The sequence below is a fragment of the Ambystoma mexicanum genome, chromosome 6p (assembly GCF_040938575.1).
Source record: "Ambystoma mexicanum isolate Mex_15411 chromosome 6p, UKY_AmexF1_1, whole genome shotgun sequence".
Taxonomy (NCBI): Eukaryota; Metazoa; Chordata; class Amphibia; order Caudata; family Ambystomatidae; genus Ambystoma; species Ambystoma mexicanum.
Window position 1 is genome coordinate 1167040120 of NC_090935.1, and position 13217 is coordinate 1167053336.

Consider the following 13217-nt stretch of genomic DNA (forward strand, 5'->3'; position numbering starts at 1 on the left):
CACATTCATCAAAGAGAAGGTGAGCCAGCAGCAACATGGCTGCCAAGGACATGCGCAAAATGGTTGGGAGATGTTTCTCGCTGCCCATGCCAGCTTGCTGAAGGAGGAAAGCCCTATGGTGTGGTTCTTTTTGGCAGGTAAGTGCAGGTTGTGTTGTCGTGGGGTTCGGCGCAGGGAGGGCTGGATGCTGCCAGGTGAATGCCAGACGGGGAAAGGATTGGAAAGACTGGCATGCAGGGGAGCAACCGTCAACTCCCTCCCTCCGAATGCAAACATGGGCTGTCTGATAAATGCTAGCATTGGTGAGAGCCGATCTTACTCCCCCGTGCCAGGTGCTAATGTGCTGGATTTTTGTAACATTAGCTGGAGTTCAACTACAACCCTGTGAGCAGTCAGAGCACAGGCAGGTAAGTGATAAAACAGTACCAGAGGATAGCCAATTTACGAATGTGCGCATTCATCACTGTTCTTAAGCAGTCCATCATTAAACAAGTGTTAATAATTAAAGAGGGACTTTTGTGTATTTAATTCACAAGAGCAATGCAAAATAATTCATGACGACAACAGTAACTCAACTTAAGAGAATTGAAGTTCTTTAAAAAATATCATTATCTTCATTTATGGCAAGAGCAGGTGTTTTGCACTGAAAGCCATAACTTAAAGTGCATCGAGACATGTCAACATATGCCTTTCCTTAATGACCAGAACACTCGGTGCCAAATTTGACTACAAGGATCAGGGTTTGGGGATAAACCCATGCTCGGTACTCACTGAAGCCTAGGATTTCAAGGTGACAAAGAGGCGTGTAAATTGAAATCTTAGCGCCATCAGCCATTTCTTTTCATTTAACTCTTTTGAACATTAAGCACTTAAATGTGTTCCTGCAAAGGCGGCGTAAGAATTCTGTCAAAGCTCTTGGATCCTGAGCACGCGGTGTTGTGCCTCTGTAGAGTTCCAAGCCCTCCACTGCTCTTCACTTGCCGCCGGTGGGGAGACCCTAGCACGACACGTGCTAGTCCTGAGCTGGGCCACTCTTGAAGTAGTGCAAGAGACCATGTGCAGTGCTGAATAAGACGAGACGAGAGTGTGTCCCAGGACACACTGGGACTATGATGCAGTCAATATACAGCATGTTTAGGGCTGGTCTAGTCACAGGCCCACCACATTTTCCCTGAAATATAATTGACTGACTTACACTGGCTCCAAACTTCAAGAAAGAAATGTTGTTCTTTGGCGTTAACTGCCAGGGGTTTTTCATTAGGAACCCGATGGCGCTGGTGAAGCGGTCCGGTGACGGGACGTAGTTCTTGAAGGTGCTCTTGGTAAGATGCACAGGGCCATCGTAGATCTGGAAACCTCGGATTGGAAATGTCCTATTTTAAAAAAAAAAAAAAGAAACAGTTTAGAAAACCAATCCATTAGTTGACCTTCAGAAGTGAAAGCAATGGAAAGCATAACCCCCGAGAGGCCACACAGGAGACAGGATGATTGCACACCACATGGCTCCATTCATTGCTGCAATGTCATCTTACAAATGCCATGGATAAAACACTTAGCTGGTTTGTTTGGTTGGTGCTCTATGCAGAGAAGTTATGTATAGTGCAAACTTTCCAGCACACGCACAGATGTTGGATATTTATTTACATTGCCAACATTTCGAGCAGTGAACACTCGTTTCGAGGCTGAAACAGTCGGGGATGTAAAGTGCTCAGACAATAAGGTAGGATGAAGCGGTGGCCAGAGAGGGGTGAAGATAGGAAGAGGATTGGCTTTCCTAAAAGCAGAGCAGACTGGGATTGATCTGAACTGGGGGTGGCACAGGGGCTTGTTCCGAGAAGCGCTGCAGTTTGCCCTCCCTGTACGGGTGGCTCTGGGGTGGTAGGGAGCATGCCATTGGCTGGTCAGAAGGTTCAATTCATGGAGTATGGGAGGAGCTAGCTGCCCGCGACACTGAGGTTGGACAGCGTCTGTTATAACCCACCTGCTACATTTTATTTCATCACACAGGGTTCGGGTCTCAACCTGCTGATTTTACACATGTGTTAATGTATTTTGTTTAACATTCCTTTATTGCACACAAAAAAACCGAATTAATGCTACATTGAAGCATACCTTTACCAGGATAGTGTTCTGGTAACAGCTTACCCCACCCCCACCCCATCTCCTACTGCTATCCTACTCCTTTTCAATAACCTCTCCAGCAAGCCCACCCAGCTTCCATGTCAATTCCCAGTTCCTCATCAACACTTCCATGTCTCTACTCGTCCCTGCACTGCGCCATCCTCCCGTCTCATGTGGGTTTATCATCCGGGGGCTGAAAAGGGGACTGCGTCAGCATATTCCAAGCCATTAACACATCCTCCCCTCGCCCTTCTCTCTGCCTCACACCGTCGCCTAAATATCATCTAGTTGACGTGGCCTGCCTGGATTATATCTTGACCTCTTAGTTCTTTCAGAAAAGGGATTTAATTTAAAAAAAGGCCGAGCCCCCCTTAGAGACATGTGTGTATGAAAACACAAACAGCTGGCCCCTCGAGGAAGCTGCAGCGAGAAAAGATGTTCAGAATGTGCCTTCAGTTTTCAAGGAGATGTGAAAAACCTCAGCAACACTAGGGTTAATGACTGACTTAAATGCAGACATGTGTACTGGAAACCACAGCACGTGGGGACCGCCTACCAAATTAAGGCCATCCTCTCCATACGAGGAGTGATTTTGGGAACTGCCTAGCGATTGCCCACATGGATGCATACGCATGCGCGTCTGTGAAGAGAGGCCCTCCTCAGAAGGCAACTCTCTAATGGGACCCGACAGCTAAAACAGCCGGACCGCTGACATGAGAGCTTCGCTGCTGCCTCGCCTTCCAGTGCTCGGGACTCTGGCAGATTTTTGACCGAATGATGTCTTGCTTTCTATGAAGGAATGCGGGTGTGAACTGCTGTCCGGGCCAGATACCACCGTCTCCTCGGAAAACTTGACATAAAGCTAATAGCTGAGCCACTACTACAACTTGCCCAGGCTTCTCGCGAATGTATTTTCATTATAACGAGTATTTTAGCTGACAGCTCGGTGTGAAACAGCCAAACGCCTTCAAAGGCCCCTTTGGACACTTTTGCTCTGGAGGGGGGTCCCTGTGAGATCATGTGGATTTCCTTCATGGACTTTGCGTGACATGCGTGATCTGCTTTTCTGACATTCGGCCTACTTTGAAACACCAATCAGTTAATTGCATTAGTAGTATGAGCAGGAAGCAGGGCTTGAAGACCCCCCACTCAAAGCTGAGATCCCCGTTCTCCATCTCTCCCTGAAAATTCCAGCGAGTGCCACCATCTCCAGCACCACATTGGTAAAGTACGCAGAGTACTGGAGCAGACCATTCCCAATCCTGATTCTAGGTCTTTCCCTATGGTGGTTTTGGCAAGCCCTACCAACTGTTGCAAGAGTGTGGGAGCCCCTCAACTGAGAAGGAACATGGCTCACTTAATCTGCTCTATGGAATTTCCTCCACTCAGGAGGGTCTACAATCACGTTTGAGCTCACTGCACCCTTCACAGAGGAGGAATAACCATTTGCATATCAGTCTGGTACCGCCCATAAGGAAAGTCTAGCGCCAAAATGCTAGGCGATTCTACTCTGAACATCAGCAACACCAGACATTATGTTTCAGCCTTTTTGGGCCTCCTCAGTGAGGTGAAGCTGAGCCTCTCTAAGAAACAGTGAGCAAAGTCCCACCTCTTGATTACCCTGAGTGAATTAGGTTTAAACCCCAATATGTCTGTCAAAATAAATACTGTTTAGCATTCAAACCATCCATGCGGGTAACTCACTTTGAGGGATGGTCCACAAACCCCATTCATCTTCCCCTCTTGTGTCCACTGCATTCAACTCTCACTCAGTTCATTCTGGGCTTTATCACTTCTCACTGCTGGCTGAGCCAATGCCATTACAGAAACACTTGACAGACGATCCAGGCTCCACAATACAAGGGTAAGCTCAAGCACCACTCAGGCCCATTATGCAACTGGCTACTGACCCATTTCAGTACTCAAAGTACTAAAAACTGCCCACACAAGTTAGACTGCTCACAAAGGTACCACCCTCCATCTTCTCCTAAATATGGAATCTCTTCACTAGTACCATTTGTGATACTGTCAAAGTCACCCAGGATTCCCACAACAGCATTCAAACCAAAGGGTTCTGAACACTTAACAAATCTTCCGCACGGAACAGTGTGAAAGGCGTTTCTGAAATTCATATACTTTCTGAAATTCATATACTTTATATCGGTCACTGTTGACAGATATTGCTATGGCTTCATGTTAAAAAGAAAACGTAAACAGGGTTCTCCAGAGAAGCTACACCCTTTACTTTGATGAGGTTCGTATATTGTTTCTAAAAGCCACTGTATTGCAGGTCTTGCCCATCACAACAGCTATTAATAATGGAAGAAAGACTCTAGTCGATGCACTGTGGAATAAAACAGCTTTTAGAAACAATAGACGCATTTCACCTAAGCAAAATAAGGATTATGGACAAAGAAATCCTCTCTCACATGAAGGGATGAGCAAAAATGTACACTCTCCAAACGATGTTGTCGGCTGGGGAAGCATTCGGGAAAAGTGACATGCGCAGTTAGATCACAGATCCCAAACAGCCATGGCGTATAGTAGTGGTAGTGGAAAGACTGACCTGAAAAGCAAGCCTAGATCATTCTTATAACAGTCAGTGACGCACAAATGTGGTGGCCTGCAAATCGTTATCTGACAAAAATGTTGACTTATTTGTAAATTGTATTATATTTTTTGTGTCATCCTTTGACCTTTCCTAAATGCCTAAGAGGATATAACACGTTTTTATAATGCTTCAGCCTAAATAGTGCTGGCTAATATACTGGATTCATCCACCGGTTACCACTAAAACACATTAATGTTTGTGTAGGCATGACTTGCTATTTTTAGCAATCATATGGGGGTTCCCCTTACCTTTGGCTTGGGTGAGAATGACTGCTGCATAATTACTCTGTCCCCTGATTAGTTCTATCACACAGGCGGCCAGGTTGGGGCAAGAGCTGTGGTGGATTGAAGAAACATTTGTCATGAATGTCTTGAAGTTGCATGTAGCCGCTACTATCTGACAGCTTCCTCAATTTCAATGTTATATTTTAGTTTAATGAAGGACACTATTTCTGGTTAGCTATTCATGGAGCGTTGGCCCACTGGAAATGTTTATGAGGTGGGAAATGTATTTCCAGTTCCAGTTTCTTCCTTGGTTTCCTGCCTACGCGTCAGTCAGCTTCTAAGCGAAACGTTGCCATGTCAAGCAAGCCATGTGCCAAACCGGACTAAAACTAGCCACCATGTCAGGAGGAAGGTGCTCATTTATGAATGTTCATGGGTGGCCTGCGACCAAAATATAGTGCAAGATAAGTGGTCCCTTTGCACGAACCACGCACAATTCATGACACCTTAGGAGAACATATTTCAGTAGCATCTAAGGTGGCAATTTCTTGCAAATATTTATGCCAAATTGTGCATTTAAAGTTCTTCGGGTCCAGTACCAATGTTGTTTAAAACAACCTGCTGCCGAGTATAACAAGTAATGAGCGTGCCCTCATTGGCCCAGAAAAGTGGCCCACACTAACCGCACAGGCTGGCTTGTCAGCCATTGGCCTATGGGCCAGTCTGTTCAAATGATGCTTTTTCAAAAAGGGAGAGTATACACCATGCTTGGCCACTTGCGTATTTGGAATCTGCAAATTCTGGCTTTTATGAGCTTTTCGGAATACTCCCTGAAATCCTACTTTTGTAAGTCCCTGTTCATGCCATTTGATTGTACATCCTCTAGCTATCCATCTATCTATTCAGTGAAAAAACATTGTTAAAGGGACGTTATGGTTACAAATAAAACCAAAACCCCCAGAAATTAGCCAGTTATGGTAAGCTAAGCAACCATAACTCGTGCCACCACTGTGCACTGCTAACACCCAGGACATCAAGGATGACATCACAAATGTCATAGATGACATCACATATCTGTGCCACTCTTTTTGTTCACCGACATATCCAAGTCAGGCGGTTTTGTTCACTGTGAGAATATGAAAATTGAAAAGGTGCTATATAACTAGACGTTAACCTTCTTGTATGCTTTTAAAGTATTTTCCCTTAGGGTTTGGACTCAGCTCATGGTGCTCAAATATGGGGCAATAAGCAGGCTTTAAACACACAATTCCTTTGAATACATGATGAACTTTAATGTTCATGACATTTTCTGGTGCCGTTTCTTTCTTCCTTCCTTACTTTAGTTTCCCTGTACGTGCCTCTGATTTGTATGCTTTGTGGGTCTTCATATGTATTGTTTGTACAAAATAATAGCCATTTAGTCCATGTTTAACATTACTCAAAACTGAGCAGGTAGCATTCATTATTTTACTATCCAAAATTACCAGATTAAAAATAGTGTACTTCACTTCTATGGTGCATGCTGCAGCCATTGCCTATGTGTATGTATGATTAGGTTCCTGTATTAACAACAACAACGCAATATAATGGTATGTTTAGATGAGTATATTGTTTAATATATAAAGTAGTTCATGATAGGTCTCCCGATCACCCCTGACATCTTGTTACCAATATTATAAACACAAACTTTCTAGGGACTTTTCCATCAAAATTAATTTCATATCTGATATCAATTACATTTCTGATGTCATCTTTGATGTCCTGGGCGTTCGTCTTAGCAGTGCACGGAGGTGACGCGAGTTATGGCTGTTTAACTTACCATAACTGGCACATTTCTGGGGGGTTTCACTTTTACTTGTAACTATAACATCCCTTTAACAAAGTTTTTTCTGTGAATTTCATAGGTTTGTATAAATGAAAATGTTTCATGATGTTACAACACTATATAGAAGTTTTAATAATTCCTCTTTTAACATACATAAAAGAACTGTTAACCTCCTTTAACAAACATATGTTGAGCAACGCATACTGATGTGTGTCGTTATCAGCAGCACATGCTGGGGATGCAAGTCATGGTTGAATTGCCTAGGGCATGGGGCTCGGCCATTAGCCCAGCCCTCCAAATCACCCCCATTATCCACTGCACTTACCCTGCATCAGAGTTCAGTGTCCACTTTACCCTCATAATGTGACCAATGGCCAGTGCTCATGGCTTGCAGCCATGGCCAGTCTCCACAATACATGGGGCATGGGCTTTGGCCATGCCACATTCCCCAATAGGCAAATCAGAGTAGATGTTTGTCCTGGCCAAGGGCCAGACCCACTGCGCAGGCAGCAAAGTTATATTTCAAGTTTGCTGCAATCCTGTCACGCACTTTGGGCTGCAGCCACAAGCAGAATTCCTTTTCCCATTATGCCCAAATAAGTAAATCAGAGTAGGCATTCGTCCTTGCCAGGGCCAGACCTACTGTCCATGCACCAGTTATATCACCAGTTTTTGTACTTGCATTTTGATACTTTGGAAAAATAAAACAAGACAGATATGCAAAAGCATTCTTTCCGTTCCTTGCTGATGCTCCTTGTGCAGCTTTGTTGTAATCCAGTCCAGCACTTCAGGCTGTAGCCGCAAGCAGAATTAATTTTTTCCATTCAAAACTATCCCAATTTTGAAAAACCTTACCACATAGCAAGTCCCTCATGGTCATGTCATGGCCAACGGCTACTGGACCGGACAATCTGGCCACTGCCCATTGCCACAGGCTATACCTCAGCCACCAAAGTATATCACTATTTGTTGTACCTACATTATGACAATGTTAAAAAAATAAAACCTGACAATTGCAAAACCATGCTTTCGGGTCCTTGCCAATGCTACTTGCACGAGTTTGCTGCAAATCCATCATTTTTTTTTTTTCTTTAAAGTGTCAAAATGTATGTACAATAATTCAAACAAAAACATTCAAGGTTGGGTCTATAATCTTTCAGAAAACCTTTGTGCAGACTCTTCAAACGGCACCAAATGTATAAGCCTTTCAAATATTTTGGAACTACCCCCCCCCCCATCTACTTTTGCCCCCTCTTGGCGCAACAGCACCAAACGTTTCATAACCATTCAGGGTCAGGACTAATATGATATTGCAAATTTCCATGCGTTTCATTGAGTGGCGCCAAATTTTTGAGACATCCAAAAACTGCTTTACACAAACTCTGCAATGCAGAAATATGCATGGAAGTCCGGGAACATCTGAGAAGTTTGTGGACTTCAAAGATGAAAAAACACCTGATTTGTCTGCTATTTAAAGCCATATCCCATCGCATTCTCATCAACCCTCATCTCCCCAGAGATTGTTACATTAATTTGACAAGTGCAATGCTGCGTTTAATATTCTTTACTGCGATGTTCGATAACAGGCGCAGTTTGCGAATCCAAAATGGCATCCACTTCAAAGGTTTTGACGCACCTCATGTTTTTAATTGACCAATCACCAGGCGCGTTTGATGTCCGTGAACGTCACGCTGCTCTCGGATTGGTCAAGGGGTTGTCCACGGATGGGCAATGAGTCTGGACCAGAGCCAGATATCACCAATTTATTTCCCTACTTTTTGGCCATTTTTTTTAAAACACTCTCTAAAACATATATCCTTGAGGTGGAGAAAGTCATCCTCTCTCTCAAGCCTTCCAACTGCCAGGGCGACACCTGCCCTGCCCTGCCCAGCTCATAAAAGATGCTGCCAGGGATCTTTCCCCATTTATTTCAAAACTTGTCAACTCCTCATTCACGTCCGGCATTGTGCCCACCAAATTAAAACAATCCTGGTAACTACCCCTGCTCAAAAAGCAAACCCTAGACCCACTTATACCCACGAACTACCTTCCCATCACGACAGTTCCTTTTCTGCTCAAAATCCTAGACAAGATTGCTTATAACCAAATCCAATATTTTCTGGAACAACATAAGCTCTTAGGAGAACGTCAACCAGTATTCCGACCCCAACTCGGCACAGAGACTGCCCTCATTGATTTGAAGGCACAAATAGATGAACTAAGAGATAAAGGAAAAATGGCTCTCCTCTTGCTGTTGGACCTTTCGGCGGCATTTGACCTTGTGGACCACGGGGTACTTTGTAACCACTTAGACTCAGCCGCACATTTTTCTAGAGAGGCCATGACTTGGATAGAATCCTTTCTCAGTGACAGGACCACGAGGGTGTTCTCCCCATCGGCAGCGGCTGACCCAATTCCCATCCTGTGTGTTCCTCAGGGCTCTTGTATACAACATATTTACTAAGCCCCTTTTTGATGATCTGGACCTTCTTGGTATCACCTACAGCAACTATGCAGATGATTCTCCTCCCATATTCTGGGGATTATAATAAAGATTTGGCCTTGGTAAATAGGGTGTATATCATCATCCAGGCATGGATGGCAACTCACGGTCTATGCCTGAATAATGATGAAACAGAGCTCATCATCATAGGGACTCAGTCTAACCTCAAAAAGCTAAGCCAGGACCACACCTCATTCGAGATTGATGGTAATATCATCAAGGTGTCCAGGGAGGTGAAGACACTTGGCTTCTATCTGGATGCCACCATCTCATTTGACAAACGGGTGAAGTCTCTGGCATCTGCCACCGCTTACACATGTAAGCACATCAGAGCAGGCAAACACGTTCTCTCAGACAACAACTGTCTTATTTTAGCACAAGCCTTAATCCTTTCTAGGCATGGCTATTGTAATGCCCACTACATTGGAGCCAATAAATCCATCACCCATCAAATTCAAATCTTACAAAACAACGCCCTGCGTGCTGCCCTTAGTGTGTCCAAAAGATTGCACATCTCAAAGATCCGGCGCCAAAACAACTGGCTGTCCACCCAAAATAAAATCCATTTAAAAGTGGCACCCCTTGTTCACAAAGCCCTGAACAATGCTGCACCGAGCTATCTCGCAGACAAATTCATAAAAAGAAGCTCTGCGCGTTCAGCTAGAAACTCTAATGCCAATAGCCTCATCATACCAAGATTTAGGCTAACTAAGGCAGGCGGAAGCAGCTTCCAGGTTCGAGCGGCCCAATTATGGAATTCACTGCCTCACCCTTTACATGAGGAGCAGCCCTTTCCGAAATTCAGATCCAACTACATTAATCTGTTGAAGTCTGCCCATGACTAGCCCACTAGCTCTACTCTCCGTCACGAGACCCCTAGTATAGACACGCTACTGTCCTGCCTATTTGTTGCTCTTGTGGACATTCTCACTTTACCCATCTGGCCGATGAGCTAATGCCCACTCAGTGCCTGTACATATACTGTCCTCATTGTACTTTGTACCTACTATGCATGTATGTAATCTGAAATTTCCTTTCTACCTGCAAATATACTGTATTTTGTATGTAACCCAGGACTCTACCCTGTAACTTAAGCCTCGCATTTTCTGTACTGCTGCGCCCGGCTACCTTCGGGTCTGGTGCGCATTATAAGTGAATAAAACAAACTACTGGACAGATTTACACCAAATTTGCAAAAGCATGCTTTCGGGACCAAGCTGCTGCGCCTCATGCAAGTTTGGTGCAAATCCGGCCAGCAGTTTGGACTGTAGGCGCAAGCAACATTTGTTTTCCATTGAGTCTATAATAAGGATTTCTAAAAATGTGGGACCCCCCTTATAACTTTGTCTCCCCCCACCCCCGGATGAAACCGCACCCAAATTTGCAAAATCGCTCTGAGGTAGGCCATATACCTTTCGTTGCAAAGTTTGGTGAGGATTCATCGAACTATGCCAAAATTATAAGCCGCCCAAAAAGTGCTCTTTCTATGAGTTGAGCAACTTAACCATAACTACGGGGCCGCCACTGCAGGCCCTGGAATATATATAAGGGAAACGTGTTGATGTGTGTGTATCTGTTTGAAATGTTCAGCATACTTCGCAACATGCTACAAACTTGAAATTTGAGTACGTTCCATAGTGTAGACAATGTAAAAAGTATAAAATACAATAACACCTTTGTCCAATTTTGGGGGGTGGATATGTGTGTGTCTGTTCGAAATTATACAAACCTGAAATGTGGCACGTGGGTAGGTTCCATGGTGTAGGCAATGTAAAAAGTATAAAATATAAATATACCTTGTCTAATTTTTTGTTTGTTGCAGGGATGACTGCGAAGCACTAGTACAACTGCAAGTAACCTATAATCGGAAAAGCAGACCTATGTTTAGACTACTTTTTGGAATTATCAGTGTGCTCCATTTAGAAAAGCAATGTTGGCCCGGTTTTAGACAGCACCTCTATGCGCGCCTCTTATGCTCCTCTTATTGTGGCATAGATGGGTACATTTGGTTATGCTTTAGGAGGTAAGCACTTGCCTTAAGCATCCTACACTTAGCAAGTTCATTATAACATGTCCGTCTTAGCCAGTCATCCTTCCAATGTCAACTTATTGAGTACCTCTAAATCGGGCCATAACAGGCAACTATCTGACATTAAGCGCTATTGAGAAACAGATTATTACAGTTAGGTCAGAAGCCAGATGAAAATATCTCCAATTGTTGATGGTTATTTACTGCCATGAGCTACAGGGAGATAGAAACAGCCAGGGATCCACGCCTCCAGAAATATAAAACACTGTATAAATTCAGCAGAACAGGTGAGCAGCAGGAGTCAGTGTCTCCCGGCATCCTGAGGGCTCCCGGCGTGGTAGCAGAGTGACCAGAGCAACATCCACAGAAGGTGTCAGAGGGCTCCATGTTAAGTGATGCAATTCTTATACATCAACTCTGCAAGACACCGGGTGCAATCTTGCTGCCGATTGTGGGATTTCTTTTTATTGGGGGCGGGTTCCAATGGCTCCATTTTCTTTAGAGGGAAAAATTCCATACAGCTCTCTTACCACCTTACCCAGATGCAGCACCTTGCCCCATTCGAATTCCCAATCCCCTCTGGCGCCATTGCACAAAACCACTCTGCTCTCATGTGTGCCCTAGAATAGCGCTTCCTTGCTTTGTGCCCGAACCACAGTTAAGCTGGTAAAATGCCATGTTGAGTACTATCCCACGATATTGCTTAACTTTGTCTGGCAGAAATCGTTGACAGGGCAGTATTATTACAACAATATTTTATCATGTGATGCTTTCAAATGAAGGTTTTCGAATTGAAGTAGTTACTGGGGAAGGTCTCGGGTACGAAACACGTTTTATCATCTTAGTTCCCTCTCTAGGATAGAGAGAGTACATAAAATGGCAGCTGAACGCTGCCTACATGTTGTGAGATAGGCAGGCCAAGGAGACCACAGGAAGAATACCCTCCAGCTCACACATCGAGACCTCAGCACCAGCGACAATGAATAGATCAAGTCTTCTGATTCAGACCAGAGCTTCAGGGGCAAAATGTGTAATTTACAGATTGGTTCACTATAGAAGTGCAGAGGCCTACACGCTTATTAAAAGAGCCTTGCAGCCTATACAACTCAACCTCCTAGCTTTGACTGGCAGCAGCCAGAAGCCACTGGGAGTTCTTCAGACACGAGATGGGCAACAAAATATTCTAGTTCGGGTCCCAGCATGGCACAAACAATGCTGACTGGAGCAAAAACCTAGGCCAGTGATCCAGCAAATACTAACTTTGCGGTCCTCTCGTGACCTAAGACAAATTAGCACCTGAAGCACAGTATGGGAAACTGCTTCAGAAATGTAAGATTTTACCTTGCGGAGGAGATGGATGCAGACACTGCAACGAGGACTGCAGATAAACTACACGCCTGCTGATCATTACGGTCATGATACCTTCAAGTAGGCATTGCAATGTGTGCACGCTACAGCTCCAGGTTTATGGAGTGCTATAGGAGATGTTTCCACGTGAAAGAGGAATGCATGTTTAAGTAGGTCATGGCGTTCGGTTTACAGGAAAGGACAATAGATGAAGTAGGCACCGAAAGTCCATTAAACAGAGCGTGAATGTACAAATGATGCATGCAGTTACAGTCCTCCGATGCCACCTGATGAACACGTGCTGCATTTTGTAAATCCCATCACAGCCGTCCCGACAGCCCGGGAGGACAGCTCAGACACTGTGCCCGTATCCAACTGAATTCAGCGGTGGCAGCGGCATTCATGCCCAGTCTGTGCATGCCACCTCTACATACTCTTGCCCCACCCCCTCATGAAGCATGCACTAAGCATGCCATGCTGTGTGCATCGTCTCAAGGTGCATTACTTTACATGAAAATGAACGCCATGGCAAGGAATGCCTGGGGTGTTGTAATACC

General features: G+C 44.5%; 1 protein-coding gene across 1 annotated transcript in view; it reads right to left on the reverse strand.

Moving 5' to 3' along the window:
• The window catches only part of CEMIP2 (cell migration inducing hyaluronidase 2), a 473131-nt gene that overhangs the window by 109389 nt on the left and 350525 nt on the right, over positions 1 to 13217 (reverse strand). Inside the window, exon 16 of the mRNA XM_069625802.1 lies at positions 1196 to 1373. Within this exon, the coding sequence (XP_069481903.1) occupies positions 1196 to 1373 (178 nt within the window). The remainder of the gene's footprint in view (positions 1 to 1195; positions 1374 to 13217) is intronic.